This window comes from Psittacula echo (genome assembly GCF_963264785.1).
Source record: "Psittacula echo genome assembly, chromosome: 27".
Lineage (NCBI taxonomy): Eukaryota > Metazoa > Chordata > Aves > Psittaciformes > Psittacidae > Psittacula > Psittacula echo.
Genome location: NC_137762.1, coordinates 1,752,559 through 1,776,005, shown reverse-complemented (window position 1 = coordinate 1,776,005; position 23,447 = coordinate 1,752,559). Strand labels below are relative to the sequence as shown.

General features: G+C 53.1%; 2 protein-coding genes across 2 annotated transcripts; both read right to left on the bottom strand.

Moving 5' to 3' along the window:
- Nucleotides 1-6,922: 6,922 nt before the first annotated feature.
- On the bottom strand, nucleotides 6,923-9,781 carry AQP5 (aquaporin 5; the record flags this gene model as incomplete). The annotated part of the gene is made up of 4 exons (XM_080635453.1): nucleotides 6,923-7,108; nucleotides 7,630-7,713; nucleotides 8,007-8,171; nucleotides 9,419-9,781. 4 exons carry the CDS (start codon nucleotides 9,779-9,781, stop codon nucleotides 6,923-6,925), a joined length of 798 nt encoding a protein of 265 aa, XP_080491579.1.
- Nucleotides 9,782-17,048: 7,267 nt separating this feature from the next.
- On the bottom strand, nucleotides 17,049-21,493 carry AQP2 (aquaporin 2; the record flags this gene model as incomplete). The annotated part of the gene is made up of 4 exons (XM_080635452.1): nucleotides 17,049-17,264; nucleotides 18,006-18,086; nucleotides 19,035-19,199; nucleotides 21,128-21,493. 4 exons carry the CDS (start codon nucleotides 21,491-21,493, stop codon nucleotides 17,049-17,051), a joined length of 828 nt encoding a protein of 275 aa, XP_080491578.1.
- Between the last annotated feature and the right edge of the window lie 1,954 nt (nucleotides 21,494-23,447).

The following is a 23,447-nucleotide window of genomic DNA, read 5'->3' as shown; positions in this document are numbered from 1 at the left end:
CAGCTTGGGGCAGGGTTTGCCATCGGACCTGCAGCTCCTGTGCCCTCCTAGCAATTGTGGGTACCTGATTTGACCACTCTGCTCTAGCTCTGAGACTCTGGGGCTGGTGCTAAATAGCACGCACTGATGTGCTGCAGGATGCTCCCTCCTGATCACCGTGGTGCTGCAGATGTCCCGTTCACAGGTTGATTTGGAGCGTGTCTTGATGTGGATGGAAGCGCTTTATGGTGGGGAAGAGCCTTGTTAATGCACCAAGACACTGAAGCACTGAAAAGCTGGGGTTGCTGCTAGAGAAAGGTGTTTCCTTCACATGCTGTTTCCATGGAAAAATGCATATCTGGGGGTTGAATTATAAAGGATGAGTAAACCCAAGGCAGGGATGAGTAAAGCAAAGGCAGGGATGAGTAAACCCAAGCCCAGGGTCTTGCTCTTGCAGGGATGCTGCCTATGCAGAGCTGAGCTGGTTCCTGATGTTCAGCTTCAGTGCTGAGCTCCAAATCTAAAGCAAACTCCAGGACAAAGGCATAGAGATAAGGAGCCTCTTGATGTCACTATTTACACACCCGACTTAAATCAAAGCTTTATCTCCCGATTAACTGCTCTTACAGGGTTTCTTTGTGAAAGAGCCATAGAGGTTTTCTTATCTGGCTGGAACAAAATAAACTGATAGTGGTTTATATCCCTTTCCCTTTTGATGCGGATGGATGCTGATAGCAGCTATCATAATTCCTATGGACTCTGGTCTTTTAAAGGAGGAGGGGGGAATGGCTCCCTGTTGGAAAGCAATTGGCTGGTTTGGGTGAATAGCTTGAAAACTAAGGAATTCCCTTCAAGAGAGGAGCAAGGGTTCGTTTTCTCCGGCTGGAACTGCTCGGGCAGGGAAAGAGCTGCTCCATCACAGGATAAATGCACCTCTTGGGAATGAGGGAGGAAATCCCAACAGTTGAGGGAATCCTTGGGGAAGGGGAATTGATTTCTCTCTCTTTGAGGCCCTTTGACAAGAAAAGGCAAACTGTATAGGGCATCTTGAGCTTCGTTTGATCCTTTTCTTCCCCTCCCCAGCTGCACAAGAGGGCATTATATCAACCTGCAGCTGTACCTGGCTTGTGGGCAGGAGAGCTCTTGCTGTCTTGCCAAGCAGGATTAATGTCAAGCCGGCAGCCAAGGGCCGTATCCTGGAGGGTGCTTGCCAGATGCTCTGTTGTGTTTTGTTGGTTGGTGGTTATGGTTTTAGGGGTTGTTTCTGAGCTGAATTGGATCCTGGATCTCCAGGACCCTTCCCATGCAGCAAGGCTGGGCATGAGGACTCGTCCTCCTGTGCATCCCGATGCTGGTTGGAAGCCACGAGCTTGGGAATCTCTTGTTTTGGAGGAAACCAGCCCAAATGCTGAGTGTGCATCAACCCCGGGGTGGGAGCTCAGCCAGTTCAGAGGCCTCTTACTGGGCTGGGGCTTAAAGCTGCTTAATCCCTTCTTTGCTTGCTAAGTCCTTGTATTCTCCTTGCTCTCAGCAGCTGTGCCTGGAAAACCCTCCTGGCTCCGGAGCTGCCCTTTCCCAACAAAGCACCTTTGTCAGGCAGACCTTAAGGTTGCGTCTTTGTTTTCCCTTCTTTACTTTATGGCTCTCTTTTATTGATGTCGCCACCCCGCAGCACAAGGAGCCATTATTGGAGCCGCTCTTGGACTTTGCCTGTTTGCAGGAGGGAGGTGAAGAACAAACGGGCTGTATCCTGGAAAAGGGAGCTAAAACCTTGGAGCAAGAGGAAACTTGGCAGCAGAAACGCAGCCCTGAGCCAGCAGCGAGGAGCCTGTGGTCCAGGCAGGGAGAGAACCTTGTTCTCCTGTGGGATGCTGAGGCTGCTCTTTGGAGGAGAGGCTGGAAGCAGGAATGGGGTTTTTCCCCCTTTTAACTCTAAGGGACCCCTCTCTGATGAGGATTTTCCCGGTCTCCTGCTTGTTCTCCATGGAGCATCCCAGCAGAGGGCAGCAAGAGATGTCCCAGGCACCCGTTGCTCTCCCATGGGTGCTGCTCCATGCTTACTGCAGCACCAGCCCAAACGCTGTCCCCTTTTGGTCCCCAACCTTGGAGCATCTGTTAATAACTCCCAATTATTATGCATATTATAACTCAAATAAAGCCAAGTCTTTAGATGCTTTTAGAAGCATTTTTAGGGCTCTAGGGGGGTGTTGAGGTGGGAAGAGATTCTCTTGCCCTCCCTGGGCTCTGGACATCTTCTGCCCTTCATCTCTTGAATTGCAGGTTTATTTGGGGGCAACGCTCATCCTGTATTCCCATGTATTATGGTGCTGCATCTCCCCATGCACTCAGCAGGGTCTTGGTGCACTGCACCGACGCTGAAGCAAGGACCAAAGCAGAGCACTAGTGGCTTCACACTCACGTCTGCAGTGGTGCCCACTGCTGCTGGGTGCTGAAGCCTGACCCGATGTGCTGCTGCATTCGACCCAAGTCATCCTTGTGTGCAGTGCTGGTGCCCTCAGCATAAGGACATGAAGCTGGTGGAGAAAGGCCAGAGGAGGCCATGAGGATGCTCAAGGGCTGGAGCAGCTCCCGTATGGAGCCAGGCTGAGAACACTGGGGCTGGAGCAGAGAAGCTGCATGGGGACCTCAGAGCAGCTTCCAGCGTCTGAAGGGGCTACAAGGATGCTGGAGAGGGACCTGCAGCAGGGACTGGAGCGATGGGACAAGGGGGGATGGGTTTAGACTGGAACAGGGGATGTTCAGGTTGGAGATAAGGAAGCTCTTCCCTGTGAGGGTGCTGGGACACTGGGATGGGTTGAATGGAGAAGGTTTGGATGCTCCATCCCATCAAGGCCGGGTTGGACGGAGCTTGGAGCAAGCTGCTCTAGTGGAAGGTGTCCCTGCCCATGGCAGGGGTTGGAACTGGGTGGGCTTTAAGCTCCCTTCCAACCCAATCCATTCTATGATAGAAGCCCATGAGCAAACACAGATGAAGGCGGCGGATGCTGAGGTGGAGGCTGCTCCCGGTGCCAACAGGAAGGGTGGCTGTCGGCCCTCGCTGCTCCTGGCTCACAGAACCGGGACCGCAGCAGCTCAAGGCTGGGCAGAGGCTGAGTAGGAGGGGGAAGCTCGGTGCGTGCGCTCGAGAGGAGGTGGGTGCTGGCACAGGCTGGAGCGTGACTAACGCCAACATCCTGCCGGGCTCTGCCGTGCCTCTGTGCCGAGGTTTCTCCTCTGCCCTGGATGATGCACAGGAAGCATCTCAAGAGCCTCTTGCGTCTCCCAGTGCGCTGCAGAGGGAGAGCATCTCTGGCTCGGCTTCTTTGTGGCACCTGAGTTGGTCCTTGCCTGTTTGGGGCTCTCCAGCAAAGCTGCTCCTGGAGGGGTCTTTGCTTTCCTGGGCCACTCGGCCTTTGCAGCAGCACTTGATGGGCTGCAGTCCCCCTCTGCGGTGCTTTCCCATCTGCCCTGGTGCTTGCCTGTGTGTCTCCATCCCTCATCACCCCGTTCTCAACAAGCAGGACTTTGCTTTGCTCTCCAGGTGCTTTTCATGGGAAGTCAAACTCCAGCTTGAAGCAAAGCATTTGGGGTTGCAAAGCCCAGTGCTGGTGGCGGGGATGTGCTCCCAGGTTGGGCAGCGTTATCCCTTCTTGCTTGGGGGCAGTGATGGAGGGAGCTGGGCTGATCCTTTGCCAAGGGTTGAAGCAAAGAGGCACCTTCAACCCATTGGAAATACCCTTGTTTAACAGGGATATTGGCACAAGGTCTTGTTTCCCTTCAAGCACTTGGTGCCCTCCCCTGTGTCTACAATGGCCCAGCAAGCTTGTGTTTCAGGGACTTTAGATGCTGCACAAGGAGCCCTTCCTTAAACAGGTTGAAAGCTCTTTGATGTGCGAGGAGATATAAGGTTTCAAGGTTGCTACAACATGGGAGAAGTTGGGGTTTTCCTCCCTGCCAGAACAAAACAGGACCTTTTTAAAACTGTGCTAATGGAAAAGATGGTCCAGAATGAGAAATAGTCTGTGAAATGCTCTTGGAGTAAGGCAACTGCTGGTAGGGGTGTTTAGGGGGTAACTGCACTTTGTTATGGCACACATGTACAAGAAGGATGTGCTGCAGTGCAATAGTTTCACCCGATGTGCTCTAAACCAGGGGATGTGTGAGGAACCGGTGATACGAAACACTGATTTAATTCACTTCCTTATAACCCAACCGGTGCTGGATGCCCATGGCCATAGGAAGGGTGGGTGACAGTGTGGATGGAGGTGTGCTGAGATGCTGCTGTTGGAATGGCAGCTCCTGTTTCAGGGAGAAGCAGGGAAAAGGGCTGTGACTGCGTTGTTGTGCACTGCAGGTAAAGCTGGTTTGGATGCCCAGGGATTATATCAGACCTTGGTTTGTCTGCTGGAGTCGAGGTGGGGTTTTCCCTGTGAAATGGCCATTTCTGTGGGGCTGGTGCTCAGCAGTAACAGCCCCGTTCAAAACAGGGCTTGAATGCTTAAAAAGACCCAAATTTCTCCAGGGTTAAGCACTGCTGTTCTCATCCTTGGGCAGGCAAGAGCAGGCAGAAGGACCTTGGGGCTCCCCAGGCATGAGCTGGGCTCTGCCCTGGCACAGGTGAGGTCACATCCCTTGCAGGATGCCAGGCTTTGGGCTGGATTAAATGCAACCTCTCTGCCATGGATTGCACCTAACATGGACCAGCACAAAGCTGGGTGGGGAAGGTGTGACACGAGCACCAAGAGCTCTGCACCGGGCAGGATGCTGCCGGCATCCAGCCTGTGCTCACTCTGGCTGAGGGTCTACCCCTGCCTGTGCAATGGGGAAGGGGGTTCATTGCTTGGGCCCCCCTCCCCACTGCCCCCAGCCCTGCCTGGGTCCATCCTGGGTTTTCGAGCCAGGCGCTGGCTGCTTTTTGTGCTGACGCAGAGCTGCTGTGGCAGATGCTCTGATTCATCCCATGGAGGGCTCACACCCAGCCTGCCTTTCTGCTGCTTGTTGGGCACCCTGGAAGTGCTGCTGTGGGCTGGGCCCCTCCATGGGGTGCTGTGGTGGTCCCTGAGTCCCTTTATGGGGTGTGGGGTATGCCAGGACTCCTGGATGCTGGGGTGGATGGGGTTTAGGTCAGCAAAGAAAGGGGGATGCTCAGGGTTCCCTGCTCTCAATGTACTTCTGGGTGCATCCTCAGGGTCCAGGGGTGCAGCGGAGGGAGACTGTGGGATGCAGCTTTCGGGATGCTGACCTGCCCCATGCTTTGCTGTGGGGTGCTTTGAAAGGGGTGTCTCTGGTTTCTGGAGGTGCTTTAATGTTCCACTGGGGCTTGTGTCTGAAGAGCATCACCATTCCATGTGCAATCGTGCTGCCCTTTCCCAATGGGAAAGGGGCTTGTTATTCTCCACCCTTAAGAAAGGGGAAACTGAGGCACAGAGGGGTTGTTGCCTCAGCCCATCCCTGAGGAGGGGTGGGATGGGAGGGTTAAGGCAGGGTGCAGGGTTGTGGTTTTAGCTCCCTAGCTCTGTGTGACCCAAACTAGGGGCTTTTCCACCTCCTTTTCTCCTCCTGCTTGTCACCCATCTCTTGTGTTGAGTGCCAGAGCACGGAGGGTGAAGGAAAATGAGGGGCAAGGGTCTGCTGCTACCCAGGCTCAGCCTGCATTGCAAAGCCGCTTCAAGTAGGGGTGATGCTGCCCATCTGCCATGCGAAGGGGGCATGACCCATGTAGTGGCCATTGGGCTGCATCAGTGAGCTCCTGGACAAGCATCTCCCACCTCCTTTGGGGTCTGTGCTCAGCAGAAGCCTCACCTCTGCAGCACAAAGAGGGGCTGTGATGGAGCTTTGTGAGGGGCTGGATTTGGGAAGCCGGAGGGAGGGATGGAGCCGGTGTCCCCATGGCCAGGCTGGAGCGAGGCGCTTTGGCAGACAGTGGTGGCAGAACTGGAAGAGCAGGGCTGCAGCAGGAGGTCAGGGCGAAGGTGTGGGTTTGGCACCAGGAGAGGGGCTGGGAGCGTTGTGGGTCAGCTTTTGAGGGCACCAGTGGGAGAACTGGTATGGCAGAAAGGCTGAGTCAAACTGGAGCGTGAAGGATTGCTGCTGGCTCCTCCCTGCCCGTGCCAGCCCTGCTGATGGGCTTCACACTGCCCTGGACCTGGGTCCTGCTTGTGAGGCATCCCCTGCCTGGTTCATCCTCACCACTATCACCTCCCCAACCACCCCATAGTGCCAGTTCCCACAGGGTTTGGGGTCCAAGAGCTGCCCTTTGGGATGGCTCTGCAGCCAGCTTCATCCATTCTTGACTCCTACAATCTGATGCCCGTGGCTTGTTTAAAATTCCCTTTATTCACAATAAATAATATCCTATCTTACAAAGATCTTGACACAAAATGCACAAATCACGGTTCTTTCCACAGCCACGAATAAATAGGACTCCCCAGCACCAGCTAATGCATGACAAAGAGCATCTATGAGTAGCGTTGGCCCTGTGGCGGGGAGGAAGCGGGGGATTGGGCTGCACCCACCTTGCCCAAAGCTGTCATTCTTCTCTGCTGGGGTCTACATCGTGTTTCCATCCCCTGGGCCATCAGATGCAGGGGTGAAATCCGGTGTGCACCAGCACATGCAGGCTCAGGCCTCTGCCAACGGTGCAGAACTGGCACCGGGGAGGGCAGGGATGCAGGCCGGTGGGTGCGAAGCTGCAGTTGAGGCTGCCCCCGGCTGAGATGCCTTCGCTGGCTGCAGTTAAGCTTAGGAGAGGTTCTAGCGCTCACACTCATGTAGAGGGGTTATATACAGACACTGCAATGCTCCTTTCATAGCCACAGGCGGTCTTTGAGTTAAAAGACTTTTGCTTAAGAGTCTGCTGTAGCTGGATGTGTTCATTGGTGCACACATGAGCCCATGTGTGGAGCTTCCTTCCCTCCTTCTGCTCGTTCTTTCCCAACTCTTCCTATGGTGGGGTCAACTCCATGGATTTCTTCCTCTCCTCTCTCTGCTCTTCCCACTCCTCCTCTGACTCGTAGGTGCCCTTGATGATGGCAACCCTATCTGACATGTTCATGCAGTAGGGGACCAGGATGTAGAAGTAGAGCAGCGAGGCCAAGCAAGCCCCAAGGATGGGTCCAACCCAGAACACCTAGAAAGCAAACAAGGAGGAGGGTGAAAGCAGGTCCTGGAGGATAATGCACCAGGTCCAGCCATTACACCAGCATCCCTCGCTGCTCCACGTCACTTATCCCATGCAGAGACACAAATACCCATCCCAGTAGACTTCTTGGGCTGAACTCCCTTCAAGCTTTGCTTCCTGAAGACAGCAAGCTCTTTATGAGTGCAGAGATGTGTGCTGGCAAGGAAGCACCAAGCCTGCTCTGCAAGGCTTGGGTCTGAGCTTGCAGGTTCAGTAGGTGAGTGGAAAGCCAAAGCTGGGCTTCTCTATGGACTTTATGGACATCAGATGATGCCCTGGCTCACTGTGCACCATTGCATGGGGGCTATACTGGCTCTATGCTATGGGGATAACCTGTTCCCCATCCATTCATCAAGTGTTCTCCAGTCCCTTTTATCCTTTCTGGCTCTAAAACATCCAGCCCCGTGGCCATCCCTGCCCTCTCCCTTGCCCTGCATCTCATCCAGCCTGATCCCAGCACTGATGCTCACCCAGTGTGCTGAGCTGAACCTCCTCACGATGACCGCGGGCCCAAAGGACCGGGCTGGGTTCATGGAGCAGCCGGTGAAGTAGATCTGTCGGTGTGGAAAGGAGACCAGGTTAAGATGCAGCATCTTAACCTGGCCTCTTCATCTTAACCCCTGGCTTAGCAGATAGGGACAACTTCCCAGAAGCAGGGACTGAAGCGGTCCCTGGTGCTGTCTCTCTCAGAGAGGCTGCAATGGACATCATCCTTCCCTACATCACCATGGACAAGGAGCCCGGCGATGTCCCGTTGGCTCTCCCAATGCAGCTCCCTCTGGGACCAACCGCATGGGGGTATTCTGGGGGGCTCTGTCCTAGCAGGATCCTCTGCCCGGACACTCACCCCCACCAAGTGGCCTACAGCAACAGAGAGGCCAATGGAAAGTGCTGGAGAGCCCACGTTGCCGCTCCTCCGGTTGTCCGTGGATGCGAAGATGCAGGCGGCCAGCTGGAAGGTGAGGATGATCTCCACCACGAGGGCCTGCCCGGGGGTTGTGTTGTTGTTGAGCTGCCAACCGGCAAAAGCAACAGTCATCACCCATCCCCAGGGCTCAGCAATGCCGCTTGAGTGCTTTGCTGGTGGGTTTGGGCTCGCAAAGCCATGCAAGAGAAGCTCCCCAAGTCCCCTGCCTTTGGGCACAAGGTGCTGTGCTGCCATGGGTTCTTTCCCTGAGAAGGAAGAAATCACCTTTCTTGGCCCAAAATCTGCCTCTCTCCTGATCTCTCCCTTCCCAGCACTCTCCAATCTCTTTCCACTCACTTGTCTCCACTGCACTCGGTGTTTTCCTACCAAATCCCACATGGATTTGTCCCTTTTTCTGCTTTGTTTCTTTCCCCCTTGATCCTTGCAAGCTGTTGCATCCTGATTCTTCTCCCCTCTGCTTTCTGGAGGCTGAGGGGCACGGGATGAAGGGAGAGGGTTGGGGTGAACGTTTGGGTGTTGTCCCAGTGCCTTTGTGCTCTCCACTGGGATCTGTCAGACAGGCTGGACCCCACTGGGCTTGAGAAGGACAAAGTGCCCCAAGACCCATGCTTTTTAGCTGAAGCTGACTGGTTTGGGACCGGGAGCATGCGGGAACAAGATGCATGCAGCATCCTACCCTGGTGTCAGAACCCTCCGCCACAAGTCTGTGCTGATCCCAGGGGTCCAGACCTGATGTGGTTGGAGCAGTGGCTCCGCTGCTCCCATTTCAGGTGGTTTGAGACAAGCTCCTCACCCCCACTTATCTCCCAGGGTGCCGATGTCCTGCCTTCTCCTCCAAGAGCAGCCGCTTGCTGCCTGCCTGTGATTGATCCTTCAGCTCTTCTCCATCCTCCTCCCATCCCCAGCTCCCCCAGAGCGGCAGTGCCAGCGGGCTCTGCTCCCCCTGCCCATGCTGGCTCTGCTCCCTGCCCTCCAGCCTCTGTCCTGGCACAGCTCCTATCCCAGCACTAATCTCCAGGTGGAGAGGCTGCAGTCAAGAACATCTCAATGGTGCTGGTGACTCACTCAGGCCCTTAGGATAAAGGAAGCGCTTATTAAAGAAGGGAAAAAAAACATGCCATTTATTACCCCGCACAATAAACCTGTCATGTCAATCTGTTGGCTATGCCGGGGTTTGCTTCTAGCCCATTCCCATCCCTCTATGCAATGCACTGAGATGGACCCTCCGCATGGATTCGGCTCTCCGAGCTGGCACTGGCACGAGCTACCCACTCAGAAGGGAAGGGGAGCCCGCACGGCAAGGTGAACCATCTCCAGGCAAGGATACTTACAGCGTTGATGGCCAGGTTACCACGGGTATTGGCCGGCGTCACCCCATAGAGGATGCCAGCCCCAGCGATGGCCCCGACCAGTTGGGCGATCACGTAGAAGAGTGTGCGGAGGAAGGAGATCTGGTTCCCTACGAAGAAGGCGATGGTCACGGCCGGGTTGATGTGGGCGCCGCTGATGTGGCCAAATGCCTGCACCAACGTGCCGATGGCCAGGCCGAACGCCAGCGCGATCTGGAGGATGCTGGGCAGGGCTGACGGCCACTTGAGGGCTGAGCCGAGGCCGATGAAGACGAAGATGAGCGTGGAGAGGAACTCCACAAAGACGGCTCGAGCGAAGGCCAGGGTCAGTATTTCCTTCTTCATGGTGGGAGTGGGTAGAGGGCAGCTGGGAAAGAAGAAAGTCTGGGTTTGCTCTGTCTCCGGGCTCTTCTGTCTGCACCCAGTTGTAGGGCCATACCTATCTATATATGCAAGAGCAGCAGGGAGCTGTGTTACAAGGCGGTGGGTGGAGCCAGGGAATTAGCCAGGCCTCCCAAATTATCATGTGAAACTGGAAAAGTTTCCATCTGAAAATAACCACGGAGCCTCTTGGTGAACCAGTGACTCAGATATTGGTGGCATTTCTTTATCCTGCCCTCTGCAAACAAAGAGCCCCTATAGGGTGTCTCTGTGGTCGTTAGATAACGCGGTTGCATAACGAAGCCCTGCTCCCTCCTCTGCTTTTCCCTCTTACCACCTCTCACCAGGCTTTGGGTGGCTCATTAGCAGAGGTGTAGTTCATGTTCCCCTCCTCCATGTGCTTGCGGGCTGGAGAGGGCTGTCATTCTGTCTGGGAAGTCTTGTTCCTGGTGTCAGGCTGGAGGAGCGTTCCTGGAGTCAGGAGTTCTCATTCCCAATGTGTTCGGTTGACCTGGGATACTGGGACATAAAGCAAAGTGAAGCTCCTGGAGCGGCTCCCAGGCTGCCAAGGCAGCTCAACCATAGGAAAGAAGTGGTTTGCTAAGGGAGCTTGGCTGGGTTTGGGGGACGCTTTGCCTATCTGGGGAGCCACAGACAAGCTGGAGGTGCCTGCATGGGGTGATGGAGCTTGGGTAAAGGCAGCCGATCACTGCAGAGCCTGGCTGCGGACCCCTTTGCTGCCTTGCTGCTCCTTCCAGGGCATTGAGCGAGGGCTTTGCCAGCGCCTGGGCTGGCAGTCGGGGTGCTCGCTGCCCGTAGCCAGGCAGGGTGGATCCTACCCCTGTCATCTCGGGCCCTTTGCTTTTCTTTTTGCCTTTCAAGCTGTTGCTCAACGAGGGCAGTGATTTTGCTCTTGGGAATGCCAGCAGAAAGCCACAGGCTTTGCATGGACACAGGCCATGGTTGCATGTCTCCTTCCATGCTCCCGTGGGGTTGCCCTCCATCCCTTGGCTGGCAGGGTTTGCAGCGGGGAGGCTCTCGGTGCTGTGCAACAGGGAGCTGCTGGGGACTGAGGTTGAGGGTTTGGGGATGGAAGAAGGGCCTAGTGATGCTGAACAGTGAATTCTTGGCTCCTTCATGGTCCTTGCAGCCTTGTGCCAGGATTCGATTTTATGTTTTCAAATGGGTTTGGGTGAATCATAGGATCACGGGTGGGTTTGGGTTGGAAAGAACCTCAAGGTCATGCAGTTCAAACTCCCTGCCATGGGAAAGATCTTCTCTCTTTGTATCTTGCCTTCTTCAAGTGATGCCATCTCTGTGCCTTACGCAGCGCTGGGGTTATCCATGGCTGCCTCTGCAGGAGCAGTCATAGAATCATGGAATGGTTTGGATTCGGAAGGGACCTTAAAGCTCATCCAGCTCCAACCCCTGCCATGGGCAGAGACCCCTTCCACTAGAGCAGCTTGCTCCAAGCCCCTGTGTCCAGCCTGGCCTTGAGCACTGCCAGGGATGGTTCATCCAAACCTTCTCTATTCAAACCATTTCAGCGTCCCACCACCCTCATAGGGAAGAACTTCCTTACATCCAACCTGAGCTTCCCCTGCTTCAGTTTAAACCCATCACCCCTTGTCCCATCGCTCCAGCACAGGGTGAGCAACGCTCTGCATGCGGGAGGTGGGTAAAACCGCTTAAACCCCTCTTTACATCCCAAAAGCACTAAAAAATTACCTTCACTGCTGCCTTCTGCTGGCTGCAGCCAGACCTGCACACATCCCATGGGCTCAGCACGGAGGAGGGATTCCTCCCCACAGCAAGACAAAGGGACTGCAAAGAAACGAGCCCTTCACCTCCAGCCCTACCCGGACTCCTGAGCTCAGCAAACCGACCCGGAGCATCCCGAGGGACCCGGGCTCTGTTACGGCCTTAATTCCTGCTAATGGTTTTCCCTGGTGCTGCTGCTCCTGGGGCAGCTGCAGAGGGAAAAGCCGGATCTGTTATCCTAGAAACACCCGCTCCGTTGGCGTGTTTTGGTGAAAGTTTTGCAAGCTGGTATTTCAAGACACCCTGGCCGCATTCCAGCCCCAGTAATGACTTGCCACTTCCCTTCAGCCCTGTCTGTGGCTCCAGCTGCATCAAAAGCGCCTTGTGCCCATCCTCCAAGCCCTTTCCTCGCTCTCCCACTGCTGATCCCCCTTGGAAGTGGATGCGTTTTGCTGGCGGCTGCTTTGCCCACGGGACTTTATGGCTTCAGCTCAAAGGCAGCGTTAAAGACGCTCTCCCAGCTTCCCAATGGGTGGATAATGACCCAGCAAAATCCTCCTGACTGGGAGATACAGTCCAATAAGGCAGGGAGCGATGGGGAAGGCTCCCAAAGGGAAACAAGATGTTTCTCTAACCACATACCATGCAAAACCCTCTTTTCCTGAGGCTGTTTGCTAGGCTTTCCTCACCGGGGCATTCCTGCGTGGCTTCTCTGATGTCTAACCGTGTGGAGCAGGCGTTGGGAAGGCTCCTTTTCCTCTTTCCTGGCTGCGTGCCCTCCAAGGAGCTTGTGTGAACTGAAAAGTGCCTTTGATGTGTCAAACGGAATGGAATTGGGCAAGATGTTGAGGAGGCATTACGCAGGGACCTGCTGACAGACGGACACCTACGTGGTGGGGTCACGCATGCCTTGTTTCACCCCTGGGCTTTTGGAGGAAAGAAGATGAGGAGGCTTTTTGCATGGACAGGTTTAGCTGTGTCCTTCCTCCTCCTCCTCCTCTTCCTCCTCCTCTCTCGTATCAGCACCCACCACAATTGCCTACGTTGACCGTCCATGGTTTGGGGGCAACGTGTTGCATGGGGATAGCACTGAGCCCACTGTGGGGCTGGGGTGCAGCGTGCCCGGGTGGGAGGAAGGCAACTGGTGCCTCATCCTCGCCTGGGGCCCTCCCCGGGCTCTGCCTCACCCATGGAGGCGTGTGTGTTATTAAGTGGCTGCGTGTGTCGGTCCCTGTCGTCCCCACGTTGCTGATTCCATTTGCTCTATTAATTTGTTATTTCCGTGTCATTTCAGCCCAAATTCCTCAGTTCAACCTCAAAGACCGGCAAATTTGGGTTACAAATGCTGCTGAGACCCAGCCCAGCTCGGGTTTTGCTTTTTCCCCCTCGTTGGCTCTGTATCTCAACCAAAGGCCTGAAAACTGGCGCAATAATACAAGCAGGAGTAATAATACCAACAGGAGACAAGTACTTCTGCTGGAATCTGGGATTATTTGGGATTAGATGGCCAGAGGAGAAAGTTTGGGTTAGTTTCTTGCTGGCTGAGCTTTGGGGGGTTGCAGCCAAGCCACTGATGGGGATAAAAATGAGATGCCCTGGGAATTTAAGGTAGAGCAAGGAGTAGCACATTTTGCCCTCCTCATCCTCAGTTCCTGGGGCAGCTTCTTGCCACGGTGGTAGGAAAGAAGTGGGATTAGTGTTGATGTCTCTGTAAGGGTGTTGCAGGCTGGGCTCTCAAGGATTTCTCTTATCTAACCCTCCATCTGCTTGCGCTCCCTATGAGAGGGATTACTCTGATGGCCTGAGGGTGATGATGAAGGTGACCTTCTCTGGCCCTGGAGCAACAGGGCTTTTGCCTTCCCCTAGTAACCTGAGTGAGCTTTGGAGCTCAAACCTCATGCAGCTGTTGGGGTTTAGGGATGCGCCCATGTCCCTTACTGCCGTGCTATCGCTTTGGCTTGAAGCTGGTCCTGAAGCTGTCCCCAGACTTTGGTGGCTCCTGTGCTGAGCACGGTGGCCACAGTGACCTTGTAACCTGTGAGGCTGTCAATAGGGGTAATGTGCTGAGTAGTGTTAATGCTTAATAACAGCGCTGCTCTGCTCTGTGCTTAGAAATGACTGGATGGTCTCTGAGGTGTACTAGTGCATGGAAGTGCTTTGGGGCTGGTGTGCAATGGAAGCACCAGCATCCTTCATAATTAACTTGCACTGAAATCATCATTAAATCGTCACATGGGGATAATAATGTGTATCAGGGAAAGCAAAGGGCCGGGTAGGAAGAAGCCCTGTACGAGATCACGCAGTAGAAAGCTTGGCTGGGAACCATGGTCCTGATTTTCAGGTCTAGCCCTTTCCAGTGAAGCCACCTGCACCGGGGACATTAAGAAGCTGCATTTCTGCCCATCTAGAGAAATACGTTGAGTTCTTATGGGCCAGCAGCTGGTTATGGGTGTCCTCAGGACTTTCAGAGCTGTGGCAGCAGCAGGGATCTTTGTCCCTTCCAACCCAAACCAGTCTGTGGTTTTTTCACCCCATTCTGCCTCTGAGACCCAAAGCAAATGGATGAAGAAATTGCTCAACCTACATATTTAGGTAGTATGGAATGACTGGGATTTAAAGAAGCCCGTGATGATGGCATCCCTCGTTGCACCAGATCTGGAGCTGGAAGTTCTTGCACTGAGTTGTCTCTGGATAAATGTGTGATTTTGATCTGGGTTCTTTGTATTCCTGGAAAACCAGGCTGAAAACCACAGCAGAGCCCACGGAAACCACCCAGGCGTGCCTGGATGGCTTCAAATCCTGTCTCCAAGCATTCCTGTTGAGCTCTAACACACCGTGTTATCAGTTCAGCCAGGTCTCAGGTTGGTCTGCAGCAGCTCTGATTTCTGGGTTGCTGATCCTGCCCTCTCATTCGAATTGCACTGTGTAAATCTGGAATGACTGGCTTGGTTTCCTGACCATGCAAGTTTTGGAAGTGTCATTGAAGTCAATGACACAGCTCTGCAGAGAAGGTAAAGTCGTGTTTCTCATTGACTCAAGAAGACTTAGGCTGCTTTAGCCATCTGAAAAGCTGGTTTAGTGAGATGGGTTGGTGTGCCAAGAGCAGAATCCAGCCAGGGCAGGAATCAGCATCCCAGCGGTGTTGAAGCAGGGATGGTCTTTGTTTTGCGGGTCCTATTTTTAAGATAAAACAACATAAAACCTTCTTTTAATGTCACTTTTGCCCATCAACAGGCTGTTGGCCCAAGGCAACACTCAAAGCTGGACTGGCCTGCACTGGTGGCTGTGGGACTTCAGGTCTGGAAGGTCACTTTGTGTGACTGTCTCTATGTTATGTGACCATAAATGTGTCACTATTCGATTCACATGCGAGTAAAAGTGAATTTAAAGCTCTTTATTTAGAGAGTGCAGTAAATATTAAGCATTTAAACCCGTTTTTGGGCCCCGTACTGCTTATGAGAGTCTGAAACATTGTCAGGGTAAATAAGAAGTGAAATGTTTATATCTGAAGGCAAAGAGAGGTGTAAATAGCTTGAACATTGCCAAGAAAACCCCAAAAGATTCAGCTGGATGGCATCTTACAGAGCAGGTATTGACAGGGGTAACTCCTGGGTAAGTTACTCCCGGTTATCCTGACATATACAGGGGTTGTTTTTCCTTTGAATACTAAAAAACTACATTTTAAATTGAATATTCAGTGATTTAAATACAATTTTACACTCTGATTTAAGACATTATTTTAATTCCTATTGTTGAGAACAGATAGATTGTAAAGCCTTTTCCAAAATGCCATTCAAATGTTCCTTTGCCATTGAAGGAATAAACCGAAGGACCAGAATCAACATCATTGCTGTGGCAGGGAATGAGTTAAAGCAGCACTGAACCTGCTGCACCTCGATAGCAGCCTTCTGGGGGTAGTTACGTTACTACTACGTGACTGGAGGTGTAAAATGGATCCTTGGCTACAGCAGATAAAGCTTGTGATAGAATTTCTCCCTTTGCTTTGCAGTGTGGCATCAGGGACAGCAGATGACAGCCAGACGAGGTGATGCAGGAGCTCCCATGCTCTCAGCTTCACTTGGTGTGGTGAAATGAAGACCATGAGGATCCCTTGTCTGGGTCAGAGCAGAGCTTTGTTTACTCCTTATCCCTCCAACTACAGCCTTTAGTAGATGGATGAGTAAAACCACAGTGAGGAATAGAGGAAATTATGAATCTAATAGAAGGAGACTGGTACAAGTAGAGCACAGTGGATGGACAGGAAGAGAAGATCATCATTTGGTGGTGGTTCATGTCCAACCAGAAAATGATCACTAATGTTCCCTATGATCTGGAATTGGGGCCAATCTTACTGAATGTTTTCCATTAATGGCCTCAGCAGAAGAAGCCTGAATGTGGTGATGACGTTTTGTGATGGTGCGATGCTGGGGAGACATCACCAACAGAAGAAAGCAGTAGGATGTCCTGCTGGAAACCAGGCTTTCAGGCTAACTCATAGAAATTTAATCCAGTCATAGAAACTGGATTAAATGGTGGCCATAATAGCAGAAGAAAGGGGTTGGGATGGTTACAAGACTTTGGTGTGATGCAGCCATGGAAAGCGTCTGGGCTGTAGGAAACAAGTGATGGAGAGGATCATTCTTGAAATGCTTTGTGCTACCCAGCTGAGAATCAGGATGGAACAGGAACAGAGGAAAGAAAGCACAAACGAGAGAGAGAGATGAAGCATCAAAGTTAAAGGTTAATACAGGTCCATGAACAAATGAGCCATGGATGGATTTGGTCTGAAAAACAGGAGGTCCCAGGAGAGACCAGTTGCAAGAGCTCCCCAGTGGGGTGAGTATGAACTCAAGGACATGCTTCCAGCCCCATCTTCTCAGGAAAGCCTCCATGTGAACAGAGGGCATCTCTGGGGTGATAAAGGACAATGTGGTCCCTTGCAGCAGCCAAACTTATAGCTTCTGAGATACTTATGGCCCAGAGTGAGCCCTCCAGTGTGTGTGTGTGCAAACAGCCAGGCAGGCAGAAGACACAGGAGAGAGGTGAGTTGAGTTCAACAGCAATGAGGCATCGGGTGGCAACCTCCACACCCAGCAAATGGCTGTAATAACAACTCCCCACAGCACCTCAGAGCCCTTCGCGAAGGGCAACAAGCTCCACCGAGCGCTACCTCCTACCAGGGAGACGTGGAAGGAGCTGGAGGAGGGTTGGATCGCGGTGTCCTCGTTCCTGGTGGCTTTGATTTAATGGCATTTCCCCCCAGCATCAGGGAACTGTTGGCCGTGGGGAGAGCTGGACGATACAAGATGGGTTGGACCACCCCAGCGCATCTCCCCAGGAACTTGAGTTCCTCAAATGAAGAAGCAGAAGTGAAGGGGGAGAGGGGAGAGGCAAGGCACTGGCCAAGCACCGGCTCTAGGACAGATGCAGTGTTCCCCGGCTCCTCTCTCATCCTGGAGGGATGTTTGGGTTAAACCTTCTCGGACATCCCCCTGGGGAGGCTCTGTGGGGAGTGCAGCTCCACCGACTGCCGCCGCCGGACCTCGCGCTCTGCCCAGTCCTCCTCGGGCTCGAAGCCCTTGAAGATGGCGAGTCTCTCCGAGAAGGTCTTGGCTTGCGGGCACAGGATGTAGTTGTAGATGATGGAGGCTGCGGCTGCCCCAACCAGGGGGCCCACCCAGAAGACCTGGGGGAAAGGGAAAGGCAAGAGTTGGGTGCTTAAAACCCAGCCTGAGTGTGGAGGACCGGGAGAAACCCGCATCTCTGAAAGGCAGCCCGGGGGGGCTATGCTCCCTCCTGCCCTGTATGCACTGGGAGTGAGATGCAGAAGCCAGCTCTGCTTTGGCCATCGCTGTTGACCTGAACTCCCATCCATTGCTGTTGTGCCTGAATACACCTAACCAGCCTCTTCTGTTGAGAGCTGCGTGATCTTCATTAATGATAGGCCATCATGCGCATGGGTTCCTCTGCAGAAGCATCTTCCTACCCCTTTACACACTGCTACAAAAAGGAGGCTACCAGCTGGAGCTGGACACCTCTGAGCACATCAACCTGAACCACCACAGCTCTGGCTCCAAAATGGAAACGCATGGGAGTGTTCCTAAAGGAACTGGTGGAAAATGTACACCTAGATCCAAGTGGAACCAGGAAAGGTCTCCAGGACCGGCAAGAAGAGCTCCACTCTCCATTTGTTCCTTGGCTAAGTCACGGTCAACAAACCACACACCCTTCTGCTGTTGCAATGCCCTCAGATAAAGCCAGTTAAGCACCCAGCAGCCCCACCTCGTTTTGCTAATCTCTACATCTCTTTCCGAGCCGGAGCTGGTGTGGAAATGCCAGGAATGTGCCTGGCTCTGTAGGTTTCGAGGAATAGTGCTAATCTGGAGGGGCTCATCCCATTGGAACAAGGCATAGACCCAGCTCTTACCCAGTGGTCACTGAAGTCTCCGACTATCACAGCAGGGGCAAAAGATCTGGCTGGATTCATGGAGCAGCCAGTGTAACGGATCTGCAGAGGAACACAGGTTTGCTGTTAACATTGACCCTTTCACATGATCCTGGTGTGGTTTTGATTCATTCCCTGAGCTGCTGCTTCACCCCCCCAGCGTGCCCATTCCAGGAAAAGGGATGCTCCTGCAGCTTCCACCACCTGAGTCAACACGGTTGCATCTTCTGTGCAAGCACGAGCATGGTGCAACCCGGCTCTAGGCTGGGTGACGTGCCCTGCAGCATGACAAGAAGCGTGAGGACACGCTCCTGCTGTGCCCAGTCCTGGAGCAAGCTGCTGCTCCTTGCCACTGAGGGTAGGAGAATAGTCCCATAGATGCATGGGTTGCAGAGTGGTAAGGATGGAAGATGCAGTGTAAGCATTGCTCGAAGGAGTGGTGACTGCTCCATCCCTGGCAGTGTTCAAGGCAAGGTTGGATGGGCCATGGAGCATGCTGCTCTAGTGGAAGGTGTCCTTGCCCGTGGGTGATGGAATTGGATGATCTTAAGGTCGTTTCCAACCCAAACCAGTCTATGATTCCATGGTTCTCATTACTACGTGCACTGAGAGGCTGGGAGTGTTTGGAGCTGTTTTGGTCTCATCCAGGAGGGATTTCCCTGGGTGTCCCTCCCAAATACTTCCCAGTCTTATCATGAGTGCCTCAGCTTCTAACACATTCACTCTGGGGCAGAAGACCCCACTGATCCTTTGTTGCTCCCTGTAGGACTCAAGGAGCAGCAAACCCAGCAGGGTCAGTGTTTTCCTGCCCCATAAAAGCAGAGCTCAGGCTATGGCTCTGCTGCAGCTTTGGTGTGGTTTTCCTCCTCTATCCACTGGAAAGCCATGGGCACCACATGGGTTACACCTCCCCATCCAACCCGGAGCAAGCAGCCGGGCAGGCTTTGGGCATAAACACAAAGATAACCCGAAACCATTGAGTTTTAGCCCATTTTAGCCCATTCTACCCACCCCAAGGAGATGTCCCACAGCAACAGAGAGGCCAATGGAGAGGGCAGGAGAGCCCAGGTTGTCCTCCCGGCGTTCATCCGTGGAAGCAAGGATGCACAGGACGAGCTGGAAGGTGAGGAAGAGCTCGACGGTCACTGCCTGCCCCGTGGTTGTCTCGTTGTGCAGCTGAAGGGGAGGAAAAAAGTGTCTCGGGGACAAGCATTTGGTGAGTGGGTTGGGAACGTGTGTGGGGAAAACCCAAGAGGGACCAAATAGACACAGGGAATAGGTGGGATTTTGGCATCAATATGAAAAGGAGGGAAAAAAAATTCCCACCTAAAAGGAAAATGATTGACCAGGAAATGGTTTATTTATTGGCATTCCTATGGGGATTTTTTTTCCCCTGTTCTTTTTTTTTTCCCTCTAGGAATTATTTATTCCTTTTTCTCATATTTAAAATGCAAAATGCCTCTTGGGAAAGTTTAGAAGTTGGAAAATGTCAAAAAGAAGGGGTTTGGCATCAAAAAGAAGGGGTTTGGCATCAAAAACCCCATTCCCGTCCCCCCTCCCCACATTTTCTGGACTGGCAGGATTTGAGCTGAAGCTGGGCCTGGCTGCATCCGCTCTTCTCCAGCTCTGCTTTCTGGCACTTTATTGCTCCTTGGTGGTTCTGCAGCCACATCTGGATGGATCTGACATCCGGATGTGCACATCTGGAGCTGGCAGCACTGCTTCCCTCTGTTTCCCTTCACTTCCCCAGCCTATGGCACATCCCACCCCTTTCTTTGCTCAGTGGTGGCTTGAGGTGGCAATTGCCCTCCTGGCCAAGATCCAGGTCTTTCTTGCTCTCCTCTCCAATATTCCCCCTTTGTATTAAGGATAATCTGTGCAGGCAGCTACATGGGGAGCAGCCCACAGGAGAAAGAAGGAAAATCCCTATTCCCTCTTCCAGGTGATTTAAGCCGTAAACCAACTAAGCTGGGCACTTTGAAAGCCTCTCTTCAAACCCCTTCTTGCTTTATTGGGTTTATTAAGCCTCAGCTATTATCAGTCTAAATCACCTTGCTCAGATTAATCCCCAATCCCTTTTCCAACCCTCTTAATCTCTTTGGCAGCGAAGCTGGGCCCTGGCACTGCCTCCCTACTGCAAGAAAGGGGATGTCCGTGTGCTGCTTCTTAAAGTACACCCAAAGCTGCCTGCCTGCGTGGCTCAGCTTGGGTTTGGGTGATGCTGGTCCATGGGCATCTCTACAGGAGGCAGAGCTGCCTGAAGAGGAGTGGTGGGGCATGGAGACGAGATACGAACCCTGTGACTTCTGAATTCCTTTCCCCTCACCTGGAGTTTAAGTTTTTAAGTGCATCACTGAGGAAGGGGGATGCTGGAGGTGGAGGTACCACTGGGGAGTCCCCTTAAGGCTTCCTAAAGTTCCCTGGTTTCTTTTCTTCCCTGCATGCATCCGGACTGGGATCCTTGTGATGCTGCTGGCATTGGGCACCTGTGAGCAGGCACTGGGATGAACCAGGATCTGGTGTGGCCATTCCTTCACAACTGGAACCAATTGAATGAGCAGTGCTAGCTATTGAAAATCTGGGATTTAGACCTAACACATGGCATTCCCATTGTTGGGAATCTGGCAGCACAGCCTGCAAACAGTGGCATTGCTGATAGAGGAGAAAAGGCTGCCTACACACACATGAAGACTGGGAAGTGGGATGAGCGCAGGGCAAGAGGAATGGAGAGGTGATACTTTAGGTCATGTCTTTCCCTAATCATATGGTTTCATCCCAATCCAGCTCCTGGGCCCTAAATAAAACTGAGATAAGGGTGGCTTTGTCTTTTAAGGAAGGTGTCTATGTGGGCAGCTGGATCATACCTCTGGTTTTAGTCCTAAAAAGCGGAGGGAGCATCCTGCAGTCCTGCCCTTCATCCCTGCTCCTGGGTGGACCCTTGCTGCATGGTGCTGGTCTATAGCTGACAGAGGCTTTCTACCCAACACTGAATAAAGAGGGTTTTGCTGGCCACAAACCCCTTCTCCACACCCCTCAGCCTTCCCCAAAGCCCATCCCAATGTTTCCTGCTCCCTTCCAAGCTCATCTATGGGCTGAGCTCTTACCTTGTTGATGGCCAAGCCTTCCCGGGAGTCTGCCGGGGTGATCTCGTGTAGGATTGCAGCCCCTGCCACGGCCCCCAGGAGCTGGGCCACCACGTAGAAGACTGCACGGAGGAAGGAGACCTGGGAGCCGATGAGACAAGCCACGGTCACTGCTGGGTTGATGTGGGCTCCGCTGATGTGCCCCAAGGCTTGGACCAGCGTGCCGATGGCCAAGCCGAAAGCCAGCGCGATCTGCAGGATGCTTGGGGAGGAAGCTGAGGGCCAGTTGAGAGCGGAGCCCAGGCCAAAGAGGATGAAGACCAACGTTGCCAGGAATTCTGCAAAGACAGCCCGGGTGAAGGCTATGGATCGCAATTCCCACATCATGGAGCTGGAGACGGCAAGGACTGACCCTGCCTGCGGGATCTTCAGGCAGGTGCTACCAGAGCGGCTGCGTCCGTAGGGGATGCTGAGGGACAATGTGTATAATATGGATGCAGGGGGTGAAAGATCCCGAGTGGAAGGAGATGGGAATGTGGTCCTAGGAAACCTGAGGCTTTTTCTCATGTGTGTTCCAGCTGAGGGAGCATCAGACCCTGCCCCTTCTATTAAAGCCGGGGAATGCAGCATTGGCCACCCTTGGGAGGTCATAAATCAGCCTTGAGCAATGCCATGAAACACTTCCCTTTCTCCTTCGCTTTCTTACTAGGGGACCTATCCCTACAGGTACTTGGTGCTCCTTTCTTTTCCAAGCTCTACCACCTGCAGCACAGAGAGGAGAGAAAGCCAAGGGGTTTCTACAAAGCTAGAGCTGGATGCTGAACCACAGGATGCGGGCTGTGATTTACCCCGGCAAATGGGATACAGAAGGGACGCACAAAACTCCAAGTCACTTACTACAGCTCGATTCCTCAGAGTACCAGGTTTTAACAGCCTGGGTGCAGGTTTCCTACCCAGAGAAATGGGACCCAGGCCCAAGAAATGACTGTCAGGAAGGAAATGCTGGTGTGAAGCAGTGACATGAGCTGCAGAACCGGCTGCTTGCCAGTGGCCCACTCAGCTCCTCAGAAATGCCTTTTGACTTCTTGGTGTTAATCCCCGGAACAGGAATGATGTTTCCTTCCCTGGAGCATCATTATTCACCTCAAACCATCCAGTAATTGCCCAACAAGTCTGTTTTCCCTATTCTTTCATTGCTTACAGCACATTTACCCGTTAAGCATTTTGCCCATTCCTGGGTGATTCTCAGCATAAGAAGGACATGGAGCTGTTGGAGCAAGGCCAGAGGAGGCCACGAGGACAATCAGGGGCTGGAGCAGCTCCCGCATGGAGCCAGGCTGAGAACACTGGGGCTGGAGCAGAGAAGCTGCGTGGGGACCTCAGAGCAGCTTCCAGTGCCTGAAGGGGGCTACAAGGATGCTGGGGAGGGACCTGCATCAGGGACTGGAGCGATGGGACAAGGGGTGATGGGTTCAGACTGGAACAGGGGGAGTTCAGGTTAGATATAAAGCACAAGTTGTTCCCCATGAGGGTGGTGGGGCACTGGAATGGGTTGAATGGAGAAGGTTTGGATGCCCCATCCCTGGCAGTGTTCAAGGCCAGGTTGGATGGGGCTTGGAGCAAGCTGCTCTAGTGGAAGGTGTCCCTGCCTGTGGCAGGGGTTGGAACTGGAGGAGCTTTAAGGTGCCTTCAACCCAAACCATTCCATGATTCTATGCCTGTAAAGCCTTTTGCTCCCTGTGTCATTGGGGTTGGAGGGTTCGCTGGAAAGGCAGCACTTGTTTCTTCTTCCCTTTCCTTAGCAGCCTCTGTAGCTATTCAAAGCTGGAAGGAGCACTGCCCTAGGGTAGAGCTGGAGCTGGAAAGGCCATTTCATTCCAGAGGGATGCAGAGCACCCGAACTGAGAGTTCTTTCTTTGGCTCTGACAAAGGCTGCCACTGTCCCACAGCCAGCTTCCCCTGCAAGGGCCACCAAACTGACGTGAAAGGTTGGTGTAAAGTTTTCCATATTGCCCGAATTTTATCACAGAATCATGGAATATCGCAAGTTGGAGGGGATCCATAAGGATGTGTGAAGGCCTGTTCTTCCCTCCAGTGCAGACGGGTGACAATTACACTAAATGATGGTTGCAGGTCCCTTCTAACTGAACTAATCTCATTGACTCACAGGGAATTAGAAGGAACCTCAGCGATCATCTGGTTCAGCCTTTAAACTTCTGTTCTATCCTATCCTATTTCATTCTATTCTTGTCTTCTCTTTTAAAGGATGCTCATGGGAATACCGCTCTTAAAGAGGGAAAGTTCATGGGGAGAACAAGTCAGGTCCATGGATGAGTCTGAA